Consider the following 13,335-nt stretch of genomic DNA (forward strand, 5'->3'; position numbering starts at 1 on the left):
TCAAGCTCCATTTCCATCTTCTTCTCAAGCTCCATTTGCATCTTCTTCTCAACCTTCATTGTCTCTGATATGAACTCTTTCATTGTCTCCACCTCATCCAACAAAGCCTCATCGATCCACTTGAAAACGTGATTGTCATTCATAAGCTACACCATGGACATTACATTTGGTTATCGTTTAGAACCTTATCAATATTCATAAGCCAAATAATAAGTTCTACTTCGTATTACCTTATTTCCAGTTGCATACACACAACGAAAGTATCGTCGATTTGGGTTATGGTCGGATTTTGACATTTTGGCCACAATTGCTTCTCCACACCAGCATCTCTTAGGTACACCAACAACTCTACCTCTTTCGCGGACATTTGTCGACCTGCTCGAAGACCCAGAAATATTACTCATGATTTTGAGAGAAAGAGACAGAAATTTGGATCTTTTCAATTTAGATTTTTAGGGTTCTTAGTGGAGTAAGAATTTGGGGGTTTTCGTTTTAAAAGAGAAGAAGAAGTAGTCGGGTCGGGTTCTAAATGTTACCCGGTTATAAATTGCTTTCATACCGGTTTAAGATGGGTTTCTATCGGGTTTACTAACAAAACCGTGTAAACCCAGGCGGATGGGGAAATAGACATAGAAGTATGAATTCGGGGAAAAATAGAAGGAGTAGATAAATTGGAAGAGGTTCTATTAGAAGGTCAAAATTCCAAGAACATTCGGTAAGATATAGTAATTCCGACGGGGAAATAGAACGTCTTTCCAATACTTTCCATATAATAATACTTTTTGGTTAGGGTGATTTTCTTTATATGTGTCTACTAAAGAAGGGGCTAATAAACAATGAAAAGTATATATTTTATACTAGTAGAGTCGGCATATCTAAAGAAGCTGATAAATAATTATCATTGATATGAAAAGTTTTATCATATAGTAAATTACTAAATTTCCATGAAGTCGATGAACAAACAATTATACATCGATGAACAAACACAAGGGTCAATAATTCAAAAAAATCATCTTATGTTATAAATTTAATTACTGAAAACATATGTAGATTATTTTAAAATGATAGATAGAAAAGAAAATTAATTTAACATTAGTGAAAAGTAAGTAGTTGTTTTAAAACTGATCTTATTAGTCAAATCAACATTGAATGAAATAAGTTAACCGAAAATTTTGAATATATGTACGAATATATAGCAAAAACAAGAATTATACATCAATGATCAAAACAAAGGTCAATAATTCAAAAAAATCAACTCTCTTATAAATTTAATTAGTGAAAACATATGTACTTTTAAAAAAAAAATAAGTAGATGGAAAAGAAAATTAATTTAACATAAGTGAAAATAAGTCATTTTTAAAAAATTGACCTTATTAATCAATTCAACATCGAATAAAATAAGTTAACCAAAAAATATCAAATATATATATGAATATATAATACATTATAGTTTATATAACTCTGAATTACATAGTTTTGAATAAATTTCAATTCTAAATAATTATCAACAAATATTTTGGTTCCCCACTTTGTTTCATTTTAAATGGTGGTTTAGGAAGTTTGTTTTTTTATCAAATTATGTGATGCTCTCATTATTTATACAAATATTTATTACTTTTTCATAAAAAAAATCACTAGTAAGAAGTCTTATATGATTAACAATGAATTATTTAAAACCAAATCAAAATTCTAAAAGCTTTTAGTTCCATGACAAGTGGCGTTGTTTAAGATTTAAAATTATCCTAATATATCTAGTAGCACGAACAAAATCATAGCCAAGTACGACTTTTATATACATCTATACTCTCTCTCTCTCTCTCGAAGATTCCGTGTTACAGGATCATTTCCACAATTTTAGAAATCAGAACTCATAAATTTTTCACCAAACTCTCTCTCTCTCTAGCTCCTCTTTTCTCTATGGATCGTAGCCACCAACCCGAATCCACGACCCGACCCGGAAACACCGTGGTCCTCTCCATAGACTGTCTAAAAGGAAGCTCCAAAAGCGAAGAATGGAGCGGCGATATGCTTCAAACCGGAGACATAGTGGAAGAGATCCGGATCGGTTCAGGACCCGGTTCGGCTATATTCAAAGCTCCGTTTAAAGGAGGCAAAGCTTGGCTTCAGAAGGTTCTACACAATTCTTTTAGGAATAAAGAAACTTCCATAGTTGTGAGAGTTCGCCGTGGCTCCGATGAGTTCTCCGATCTCTCTGCTTGTATTGTTCCTAATGACTCCGCCGGGAAGAAACAGTACATGCTTAGATCCATTGATGACCCGAATTATACCGTTGGGTTTTCGGATCGGACTGAGTCGGATTGTCTCGGTTTGCAAGGTGAGTTTAACTCGGTTTTGTTAAAATATCTTCTCTTTGTTTTGTTTTTTGTACTTTGGTTGACTTTTCGTGGCTTACGTGTTGACCATTTCCTTTTAACTCATGTCGTGTTTCTCAGTTGGTGAATCTAATTATTGTTGTTTTTATTAGTACGTACGATTTTTTTTTTCTTTTTGAATTAAGCTTAAATTATACGAATTTGTCGTCGATCAAGATAAAACAAAGTAAGTTTTATGTTTTAAATTTTCATAATAAAATGATGTTTTTGACATAGAAGGAGCATGTTTGTGTGTCTTGCAAAACATTGAATCTATTTCATTTATTTAGAGTTATTATTTGATGATTAGTTATAAACTAAGACTGTTTCGTTGTTAACTTTAACAACAAAGAATATTTATTTTAGAAGTCTTTAAACCAAGAATGTTACTATATCTTATTTTTTAATATTTAAATTCTTTTACATGATTTGTTTCATTATTTTATAAAAATTATTGAAAGTGGAATGTTGTTATTTAAGGATTAATTATAAACTAAGACTGTTTCGTCGCTCAAACTTTAACAACAAAGAATATTTGGTTATCTTATTATAAAAAAAACTTCTTTAGACCAATTAACAGAGAAGAATCTTACTATTTTCTAATTTTTTAATATTAACAAGAATCTTTTAGCTGATTTTTTTCTTTTCTGATATAAATAATTGAAAGTAAAAAATATGGAGATGCGGGGTATCGATCCCCGTACCTCTCGCATGCTAAGCGAGCGCTCTACCATCTGAGCTACATCCCCAATTTGATAAACAATGTGCAGAGTCAAGAGGATCAAGGATGGTGGAAGCATTGGTGAGAGCAAAGCTTCAAGATGGTTATGTATCATATCCATGGGAAAGAAGAATGCAAGAAGCTTTACCAATCTCTGGTTCTAGCAATTTCCTCTCCATTCTTTTTCTTCCCAAAGCTTCTGGTAATATATAGACATTGTTCTTACTTGTTAGTCACACATTCATTTTTATAAATCTCTATATGTGAATAATGTTTTGACGATTTTTTCCGAAACTATAGCTTATGGTAGATCAGGTTCTCGGTACAACGACTTGGAAGACACACTTGCTCGTGCTAATGCTTGGTTAAGTTGTTCACAAGCTAATGGTGTTCCTATTGTCTTTATGAATATTCAGACTGAATCTTTGCTCACAAAGGTTAGAGATTTTGGTTTTTTTTTTTGTAACATTGTTTATATGTAGAGAGATTGATATGATAATGTTGATTGCATTGTGTTTTATATGGAAAAAAAAAAGATATCAGGAGAAACAGCGTCGGCAACGGTTAATACGACGTCACTTGCGGATTTGTCGAATCTTGCAAACGCGAGTCTCTATGGTTTCGAGGATTATCATGGAGTTGATATTGGTGTGGTGAGAGCGGTTAGGCTTTGGTTTGCTCCTCTTGGTGTTGAGTTCCCACTCGAAATCAAACTCAAAGATGACGATACCAAACTTGGCTTCTCCATTAGCCGCACTGAAGAGGTACAAAAAAAAAAAATCTTTACTGAATTTGTTGCATCACTAGGGACTAAAATTCAAATCATGGCTTTTATTTTATTTTTGGTAATATTCGGGACTTTTTACTACCACCCGTTCAGACAAAACTACCAAACAAAATCATGTTCTTCCTCTTTATAGAGTTATGACTTTAATTAAGATGTTTTCACACACATCAGATTTTGTTTACACCTGGAAAAGTTATCGTTTTATGAAGGTGGAATTTTACATATAATTTAGCAAAACACTAAACTTTATGAAACAAAAAATTAAGTTGAATACATCAATTTTTATGAAATCATAATCAACTACAAAAATATCCTACAAACCAAAGATATATTCATTTGTACATTAAGACACATTTTGTAACTTCATTTTAATTGGCAGGAGCTTTTCAAATAAAAAATGAAATAGGAAAAAAAATTACATTTTAATATTTGAATTGAAACATTTCTTGGACAGGGTTTCATATACGTTTCATCAGTGACGGACCACGAAGACGATAATGCACCAGCTGCAAGATCAGGTCTAAGCTCATTGTACAGAGAAGCAGCCAAGGCATCACGTCGTCTAGTGGTTTCCCGTGTGGGTAACCAGAAGGTATTGCCTTGGATGGTCTCATCCACAGGAGCAATTCGCTGCTACGACACAGTTTCGCTCAGCCAGAAACTGTCACTGCACCGTCACGCAAAAGTCCCCATAGGCCTCCACGTCTTTCTCTGGGACACCTCTGCCACAGCAGATTTCTCCTCGCCTCCCAGGAGTAGCAGTGGTGGGAATCACTTGCTGTTTAGTAGCGAAATGCTCGATTCCACCGAGTTTCCGCGGCTTAGTGAGGTTATACCACCGCGACAAGTTGGTGACAGACAAGTGATGCCATTGTCCGATGATGATGTGTTTAGATTTGAACGCGAAAATGCGGGCAATGCTTCGTTTAAGTTCCAAGAAATCCCTTTTACAAACGAGTCTTTGTGATGATGAAATTTGTGTGCGCTGTTATATTTGGGTTGGAGTTATGACTTGTGGGATATATTTTGATACGTGCATGTAAATAATTGGAATAACTCAAGGAGAGATGAACTAAGGTTAGCTAATTACATTAGATGTTTTAGTATGTATTTTTCACCATTGATCTTTGTTTATGTTTTAATGGAAGTTTTTTCGTAACTGCATAACTTAATTTAACTTAAATAAATCTCATGTTTCAGAGTCAACTATAACATATGAAAAGCCCTATATTTATTTGTAACTGAACCCTATATTTAGTAGAAGAGAAAGGATATATTGCATAATCGCCCTTGTCATAACTTAAACCATCTTCACTCACATTTAAATCATTAATATATATATTCGACCATCATAACCTCCGTTGGTGGCAATACAAACAGCAAACCTTAGTTCATCTCCTTGAGTGTTCCAACTAGCCGCGCATGGAAACAATCGTAAGTCATGACTTAATCGACGCAGGCTAGGTGTCTAACCCAATAACTAGAATCGGGTGAAAGAAAGATTGAATTATGACGAGTGTTTCAGAATTATCGCTCGACAAATTCCAAATTATCGTGTCAAGTTTCTTATATGATAGACAAAGCAAACTCATGTTTAACACATTAATAAAACGTTGGTGTTTTCGACAAAACCATAATACAAATTAAAATGTTTTGGATTAGTGGAGAAGTTTGAGGTTCTTTTTTATCGTAAAATTGACTTAGTTTAGATGGGCTCTCAATGACTATCTACGACAGTGGGCTCATGTATCAAAAGGTTTGCAATTTAGAGGGTTTTTAACAAATGTCAGGCGTATATGTGTAAATCAACGTCAACGATTTGTGATAATAGTATAATATATTGCTTTAAGATGAATCAAGGGTGGTGTACTTACCTATGAAGGTTGTGAATGACATGATTAATTAGGAAAAAAACAAATTAAAGGTAAAAAGTAATAAAATATTACAAGGGATATTTAACTCTTGTAATTGGAATATGGAAGTGTCAACAAATTATTTATCTTTCTTAAAAGCACGCCGATAATTTTATTATTTTGTATAAAAGGTTCACATGATGGGGTATTGCAAATACATATTGTCAATTTGCCATGATAAGTTTCTTTAATAAAAAAAAAATTAAGCTATAATATTGATTACTTGTAAGTTGTAACCAATCCAGTTTCACCAGAAATGAACATGCAATATCAGCACCACCACCTAATATTAATAAATACACTATAATTACGTTATATTTTCCTTTTCTTGGTGTGACTACCATTCACACGCACAAAATAATGGGTTTACATATCACTGTAAAATATATAGAAAATGTTGTATTTCTTTGACATACTTTTGATAAAACTGAAAACAAATACAAACGTCAAAAGAGGAAAAAAAATATATGAGTAGATTTAACAAAAAAAAAAAAAGAGTTGTTGACAAAGTTAGAGAAAAATGAAAGTAACTAAAAAAAAAAGTTACTTAATAATGTAAACTTCTTGTTGGGTTCGGTCAAAGTTTTAAATCAAGTGGTGTATACTATATATAATAAATATTTGATAAATAATTATTGTTGTTTTAAAATATATAGCTTTTAAATTATAAATATTATATGTTTTGCAGTGAGCTGTATAATGAAACCAAGTTAGGTCAGAAATGCCGACCACAATTATAAATGTAAAATTCCAAATAAAAAAGCCATGTGAAATCAATATTTTACTCTATCTCCATTAAAAAGAGAATAAAATAAAATAAAGTCGTGGAGGAAATGCACATCGAGCACATCACTATAATATTTAATTTTACAGAAAGATTAAGTTTAAACGTTTGAAAAATATATAAAGAAAACATTAGACGATTAATAAATGGTTCGTTCTTATCTAAAACTCCAGGTTATTTAATTAATCTTCTTCTCTCTTTTTTTTTTTGTTTTTTTTTTCGAATTAGATGTGCATTTCTATTGGTCAATGACTCGATGCTTCGTGGTCCCAAAATAAATTTGTATTTAAATAGTTTACGATTCATGATTGCTTTCATTTCCTGTAATTTAATTATTTAATAGAATAAAAGAAAACAAATGCACTTTGCATTATGTTTACTTTAAAAAAAAAAAAATCCATAACACATAGAGAAAGTGAAGAATAGCTAAAACAGGATTAAATAGGTCTACGTTGTATATAATCCAGAAATTTGTAAATATGTTTTTCAGAATAAACAATTTATGTCTGCTAATATTTTAAGTGACTGTAACAACAACGTTCGACAATCTGAATCTTTTAATTCAAAATTTTCCACTGTCGTTGTTTATCTCCTTGAAAGATTTTATTCTGTTTACAAATCAAAAACTCAAACTATACAATTTTACTTCAATAAAATAATGATATTAATTATTAGAATTCTTTTACTATTTTAAAATGGGCATAAATTAGTTGGGTAGCTATAATTGTGACGAAGACTTTGGGAAATGTAAAAGGAAAGAAACGAATGTAAAGCAAACACATAACAATATTCAATATTTTAAAAAGCTTTGCAAATATAAAATTAAAGTAAAAGTTAAAAATGACCTTCGGATTCCCACAAATACACGAAACAGTATAAAATAGGAGTAAGTAAATAGTAATTACTAACCATCAGGAACTAAACATAACAAAATATTTTATTTTAGTTTACTTTAAACATCCACTTATTTTGACATTGGTGTCATGCATAAAATTATTACCAAAAACTATATTAGGGCATCTCTAATCCTATCCTATTTAGAATGATCATGTGGTCTCAGTGTAAGTAAAAGTGAACGTATTAGGAGAATTATGTTCGTCCTAAATAAAGTTGACCTATACAGTAACATGTCTTGACTCGTTAGATGATTGAAAACTTCATGCATTTAACCCTATCATCATCGATCACGTTTGTCATGTTAATATTGATCAAGTGAAAGAATTGGGCTCCAAAAATTTTCCATGGAATAATGAAACAAATTGATAAGTGGGGGAGAAGATTAGAAGTTGGAACTTTTAATTACTAACTTTATAGTATATTTTTTGAGGAAAACTATGACAAAAATATATATAGTTATGCGATTTGATACGTTTTTTGCTGGCCCCATGTTATTGTCATTCTTGCCTTTGGCCTTCTTTAATTGTTAGATGTTAAATAAATTTAAGTTATTTCTAGTATAATTTATTTATTCATCATTTTAGCAGCCTAGTTTTACTTGTCCTTTACTCCAAAGCCCGATTATTAATTAAGGAAAAGTATTTTTGGGTTGGAAAAATTTGAGTATTTAAAAATAAAATAAAACCCATGGCAAGAAAAATTGTATATTATTATTTTAAGAGAAACCAATATACACGCAGACCATTGTCATTCACAATTTTTTTTTAATAAATAAATGAACTTTAATTTTTGTCTACTATACTATTTTCTTATTTAATTATTATTTTTATTTATTAATTCTTTCCCATCGGATTCCAGCTAAAAAACACGAATATCTATATATTCCTACTAAAAGAAGTTAATAAATAATTTCATTGTGAGTTTAGTATATTACAGTAACACGCTATTACACATTTCCTTTTCACATTATTTTATATTTAATATTAAAGTAAAAATGGACAGACATGGAAAAACAAAAAGTTACGATGGAAATTAGCTGAAGGCATGAAAAACAAATCATAAAATATAAAAACATTATAAAATACCATTATTTAATGTCAAGATTCTAAAATCAAAAAATAGATTATCACATTTTATTTATTCAATCTAAAATGACATAGCATAAATAAATCTAATTTCCCTCACTTTCTTCTCCAACATTTTCCTATTTTCCTTCCTAATTTTCCAACCTCTGTTCTTAGCAATATATTTCTTATATTTTCAGTTTAATTTTCTTGTTCTAGATCTTAATTATATTTCTTTATCCTTAATCATCTTTGTTTATCTTTAATCAAAAAACCCAAAATCTTACATGTTTTCTTGAAAAAAAGTTAGAAGAAAATAAAGGAAAAATAACCAAAAACAAGAAAAAAGAAGCTAATGGCTTTAGATATGGAGTCTACCGGAGAAGCTGTTAGAACAACCGTCGGTAACGGCAGCGGTGTTACGGTGGTTAGATCTGACGCACCGTCAGATTTTCACGTAGCTTCAAGATCAGAAAGCTCAAACCAATCTCCCCCCGGCCCCTCCGTCACTCCTCCTCCCCCTCCAGCACAACCGTCGTCTAATCACACAGCTCCTCCTCCGACGCAAATATCTACGGCAACTACGACGATGACGACGGCGATGGAAGGTATCTCCGGTGGACCAATTAAGAAGAAGCGTGGACGGCCAAGAAAGTACGGACCTGACGGGACTGTTGTTGCGTTATCTCCTAAGCCGATTTCATCAGCTCCGGCGCCGTCGCATCTTCCGCCGCCGGGTTCACACGTCATCGACTTCTCCGCCTCCGAGAAACGTAGTAAAGTGAAACCAACCAACTCTTTTAACAGACCAAAGTATCATCATCACCAAGTTGAGAATTTAGGTATCTAATATGTCTTCTTCTCTCTGTTTTTTTTTTCAAAAGAGATTTTTTTCTTTTTCTTGTCGGAATCTTGTTTCGTAGACCAATCTGATTCTATTGAGTATTCACAAAAAAAAATAAAAAAATGGGGGTTTTTGGGATTTCATTTTCATGCATACTTTTATTATAAGTGGGGTCTCTAACTTATAAATTAGATCTCTTCTATGTTTTGTATCTATGTNCTCCTCCTCCTCCACCACAACCGTCGTCTCATCACACAGCTCCTCCTCCGCCGCAAATATCTACGGAAACGACGACGATGACGACGGCGATGGAAGGTATCTCCGGTGGACCAATTAAGAAGAAGCGTGGACGGCCAAGAAAGTACGGACCTGACGGGACTGTTGTTGCGTTATCTCCTAAGCCGATTTCATCAGCTCCGGCGCCGTCGCATCTTCCGCCGCCGGGTTCACACGTCATCGACTTCTCCGCCTCCGAGAAACGTAGTAAAGTGAAACCAACCAACTCTTTTAACAGACCAAAGTATCATCATCACCAAGTTGAGAATTTAGGTATCTAATATGTCTTCTTCTCTCTGTTTTTTTTTTCAAAAGAGATTTTTTTCTTTTTCTTGTCGGAATCTTGTTTCGTAGACCAATCTGATTCTATTGAGTATTCACAAAAAAAAATAAAAAAATGGGGGTTTTTGGGATTTCATTTTCATGCATACTTTTATTATAAGTGGGGTCTCTAACTTATAAATTAGATCTCTTCTATGTTTTGTATCTATGTTTAATTTGTCTATAGTTATGGATGTGTGCTAAAGTTACAAGTATCTACATATATATGTCATGTTGTTGGTTGTCGCTTCTTAAATGCAACAGTAAGGTCAAATTAGTGACAATTTTATTACGTTAATTCATGTTTGTTTAGGTGAATGGGTACCTTGCTCCGTCGGCGGTAATTTCACACCTCATATAATCACAGTTAACACTGGCGAGGTAAGTTCATCCAAACTATTTTTCTTAGATCCGGCCCTTTGTTGTTTTATCTTAGTTATATGAGTTTCGATGATGTGTTTTGGAATAATTAGGATGTAACAATGAAGATAATCTCATTTTCGCAACAAGGACCTCGTGCCATATGCGTTTTATCAGCAAACGGTGTTATTTCAAGTGTTACACTTCGTCAGCCTGATTCCTCTGGTGGCACATTGACATACGAAGTATGTGATTTCAATCTCATCAATCAAATTTATAGTTTGATAATTTAAGATAAATTTTGATGATTTATAGTGTTAATTTTTCAGGGTCGGTTTGAGATATTATCGTTGTCCGGCTCATTCATGCCTAATGACTCAGGCGGAACTCGGAGTAGAATTGGAGGAATGAGCGTATCGTTAGCAAGTCCCGATGGCCGTGTAGTCGGCGGTGGCGTAGCCGGTTTATTAGTAGCCGCGAGTCCGGTTCAGGTACTTTTAGGATATTTGCTTGTCCAAAAAGACGTAAGTTTCTATAACCGAGAAATAAATTTAATTCTGTGTGCTTGTTGAATACATTAGGTGGTTGTTGGAAGTTTTTTGGCTGGCACGGACCAGCAAGATCAGAAACCGAAGAAGAGCAAACACGATTTCATGTTGTCGAGTCCTACCGCTGCGGTTCCTATCTCTAGTGCAGCTGATCACCGGACAATCCATTCAGTGTCTTCTCTTCCTACCAATAATAATACATGGCAGACTTCTTTAGCACCTGATCCAAGAAACAAGTCTTCCGATATTAACGTCAATTTAACTTGAAAGATTTCAATCTTCCTCTGTATTTTCGGTTCATCAAGTTCATTTCGGTTGGTTTTTCCACATTAGGGGTTTAGTATAATGGTAGTGTTTTAGGGTTTAGGGTCTTATATTGGTCCCATTGTTTTCATGTAGGATTTCCATCATTTAAATCGGACTGAACCATCTTGTTTGTTTAATTATATTTTTGTTAAAACCGGTAATGGTTTCTGGTTTTGCAAGTTATTGTATCAAAATAGGAAACACATGTATCGGTTCAAAGTTACCCGGCTGTTCGATTTGGTAATATCTTTCTCTCTAAAGAAGAGGTAGATAAAACCAAGATTGCTTTAATCTTAATGTTAAACAATATGAATTTCTTCAATATAGTTAAATTTTTTTCATGTAAAGGTCGATCGGAGCGTGTTACTTGACACAATTTCCAACTCGATGCCATGTTGGGTCATATACATAACCTCACCAAAAAAGGCTGTTTCAAGACGGCACCTCAGTCCTCCACGTTCTTGAAGAAGCAAGGTGGGGCTAAGAAGTTTGCTGGAAAGTGCAGCCACTGTGGCAAGAAAGATCATAAAACCGCTGAATGTCGCAGAAAAGACAAAGGTAAAAATCAAGCCAATTTGACTGAAGAAGACTTGTGTGCGGTCATCACTGAGGCAAATGTGGTGATGAACAATGAAAACCCAAGGGAGTAGTGGTACGACACTGAAGCCACTACCCACAAGGGCAGACCCACGTTCATTAGAGGGGGTGCAAATGCACCATATAAAAATATAAAAACTTAAGTTTATACATAATTATTATTGGTGTAAAGTAGCCTGGTGGTCAATAATGCATCACATATTATGTGAGTTCAAGGCTTCAAATCCCCACCTAAACACTTTTGAGTTTTTTTTGCACCCCTTCAAAAGATTTGTTGGATCCGCCCCTAACTACCCACATATGCATTCACAGAAACATGTTCAACACTTATCAGAAATCCGGTGAGAATCTGATGATGGGCAATGTGTCTCACTCCAATATCGTTGGCACCGGAAAGGTGGTCTTGGAGTGAGACATATTGCCCATCATCAAATTCTCACTAGACTTGGATTTCTGATAAGTGTTGAACATGTCTCAGTGAATGTAGATGTGGGTAGTGGCTCCAGTGTCGTACCACCACTCCCTTGGGTTTTCATTGTTCATTACCACATTTGCTTTGGTGACGACACAACTCTTCTTCAGTCAAATTGGCTTGATTTTTACCATTGTCTTTGCTGCGACATTCAGCGGTTTTGTGACCTTTCTTGCCACAATGGCTGCACTTTCCAACAAACTTCTTAGCCCGCCTTCTTCTTGAAGAACATGGAGGACTGAGGTGCCGTCTTGCCTGGAAGAACTTTTTTTGGTGAAGCTCCTCTGTTGCCGTAGACAAACTTAGCTTTCCCTTTTCTCTTATACTCAGCCATATTTGCATTCTCATCAATGACGGACACAACATTGTCACGTTCAGTTGATTGGTTTTGCAGCCTTGAGATTAGGTTGAGCAAGGTGAATGGCTTCTGCTTGTGATCAAGATAGTGCTTGAAGTCGCTCCAACTTGGAGGTAGCTTCTCGATGAAGCAATTCACTATGAATGTTTCACATATGTTCATCCCTTCATCAGCTATTTGATGTGCCAGCACTTGAAGCTCATGTACCTGGTCCATTATGGGCCTAGAATCCACCATATTGTAGTTGAGAAACTCCCTTGTGGCGTGTTTCCCAGAGCATAGACTTTGTACTTGGTTTCTAGAAGATTCCAGAGAACCTTGGAGGTTAGTGCTTTGTTAAACACCTTGAACAGCTTTTCCTCCATGTGAACAAGGATGGCATTTTTGCACAAATAGTCCGAGTGATGCCATGCATCAAAACTTGCCAACGCATGCACGTCGTTGTTATCAACAGGCAGTGTCGGAGCATCCTCGGTGAGAAACTTCTGCAGGTTGAGTGTACACAAGAAGACACAAGAAGAAGTGCATCTTTTGTTGCCACGAATCAAAGTTTGTTCCATCAAACTTGTTGGGCGTCACTGCAGAGCTCGGGATGCTCGGTTTCAGCTCGGTCGGAAGGAGAGGAGCAGGTGGTGGACCATTCCCGGGTCGGGTTGTCGACTCACGAAGTTCCTCAGCACCTCCGTTGTTGTTGTTGTTTTCAACACCGTTAGTC

General features: G+C 34.5%; 2 protein-coding genes and 1 non-coding gene across 3 annotated transcripts; 2 read left to right on the forward strand and 1 right to left on the reverse strand.

Moving 5' to 3' along the window:
* LOC104737220 lies at positions 1,782-5,039 on the forward strand. Its single transcript, XM_010457339.2, has 5 exons — positions 1,782-2,335; positions 3,143-3,295; positions 3,394-3,530; positions 3,630-3,857; positions 4,335-5,039. The coding sequence occupies exons 1-5, from the start codon at positions 1,918-1,920 to the stop codon at positions 4,845-4,847; spliced, it is 1,449 nt and encodes a 482-aa protein (XP_010455641.1). The 5' UTR covers positions 1,782-1,917; the 3' UTR covers positions 4,848-5,039.
* On the reverse strand, positions 3,049-3,121 carry TRNAA-AGC. The gene has a single exon. It is a non-coding gene; the product is annotated as a tRNA-Ala (tRNA).
* LOC104737221 (AT-hook motif nuclear-localized protein 1-like) lies at positions 8,608-11,416 on the forward strand. The gene is made up of 5 exons (XM_010457340.2): positions 8,608-9,380; positions 10,293-10,360; positions 10,453-10,584; positions 10,669-10,830; positions 10,921-11,416. Exons 1-5 carry the CDS (start codon positions 8,894-8,896, stop codon positions 11,152-11,154), a joined length of 1,083 nt encoding a protein of 360 aa, XP_010455642.1. The 5' UTR covers positions 8,608-8,893; the 3' UTR covers positions 11,155-11,416.

The sequence above is a fragment of the Camelina sativa genome, chromosome 13 (assembly GCF_000633955.1).
Source record: "Camelina sativa cultivar DH55 chromosome 13, Cs, whole genome shotgun sequence".
Lineage (NCBI taxonomy): Eukaryota > Viridiplantae > Streptophyta > Magnoliopsida > Brassicales > Brassicaceae > Camelina > Camelina sativa.

Bases quoted from the DNA above. Each gene is read 5' to 3' on its own strand.
- LOC104737220 (XM_010457339.2), top strand. From the start codon at position 1,918: ATGGATCGTAGCCACCAACCCGAATCCACGACCCGACCCGGAAACACC. The intron at 2,336-3,142 runs GTGAGTTTAACT...AACAATGTGCAG, and splicing joins GGATTGTCTCGGTTTGCAAG to AGTCAAGAGGATCAAGGATG. The intron at 3,531-3,629 runs GTTAGAGATTTT...GAAAAAAAAAAG, and splicing joins CTGAATCTTTGCTCACAAAG to ATATCAGGAGAAACAGCGTC.
- LOC104737221 (XM_010457340.2), top strand. From the start codon at position 8,894: ATGGCTTTAGATATGGAGTCTACCGGAGAAGCTGTTAGAACAACCGTC. The intron at 10,585-10,668 runs GTATGTGATTTC...TTAATTTTTCAG, and splicing joins GTGGCACATTGACATACGAA to GGTCGGTTTGAGATATTATC. The intron at 10,831-10,920 runs GTACTTTTAGGA...TGAATACATTAG, and splicing joins TAGCCGCGAGTCCGGTTCAG to GTGGTTGTTGGAAGTTTTTT.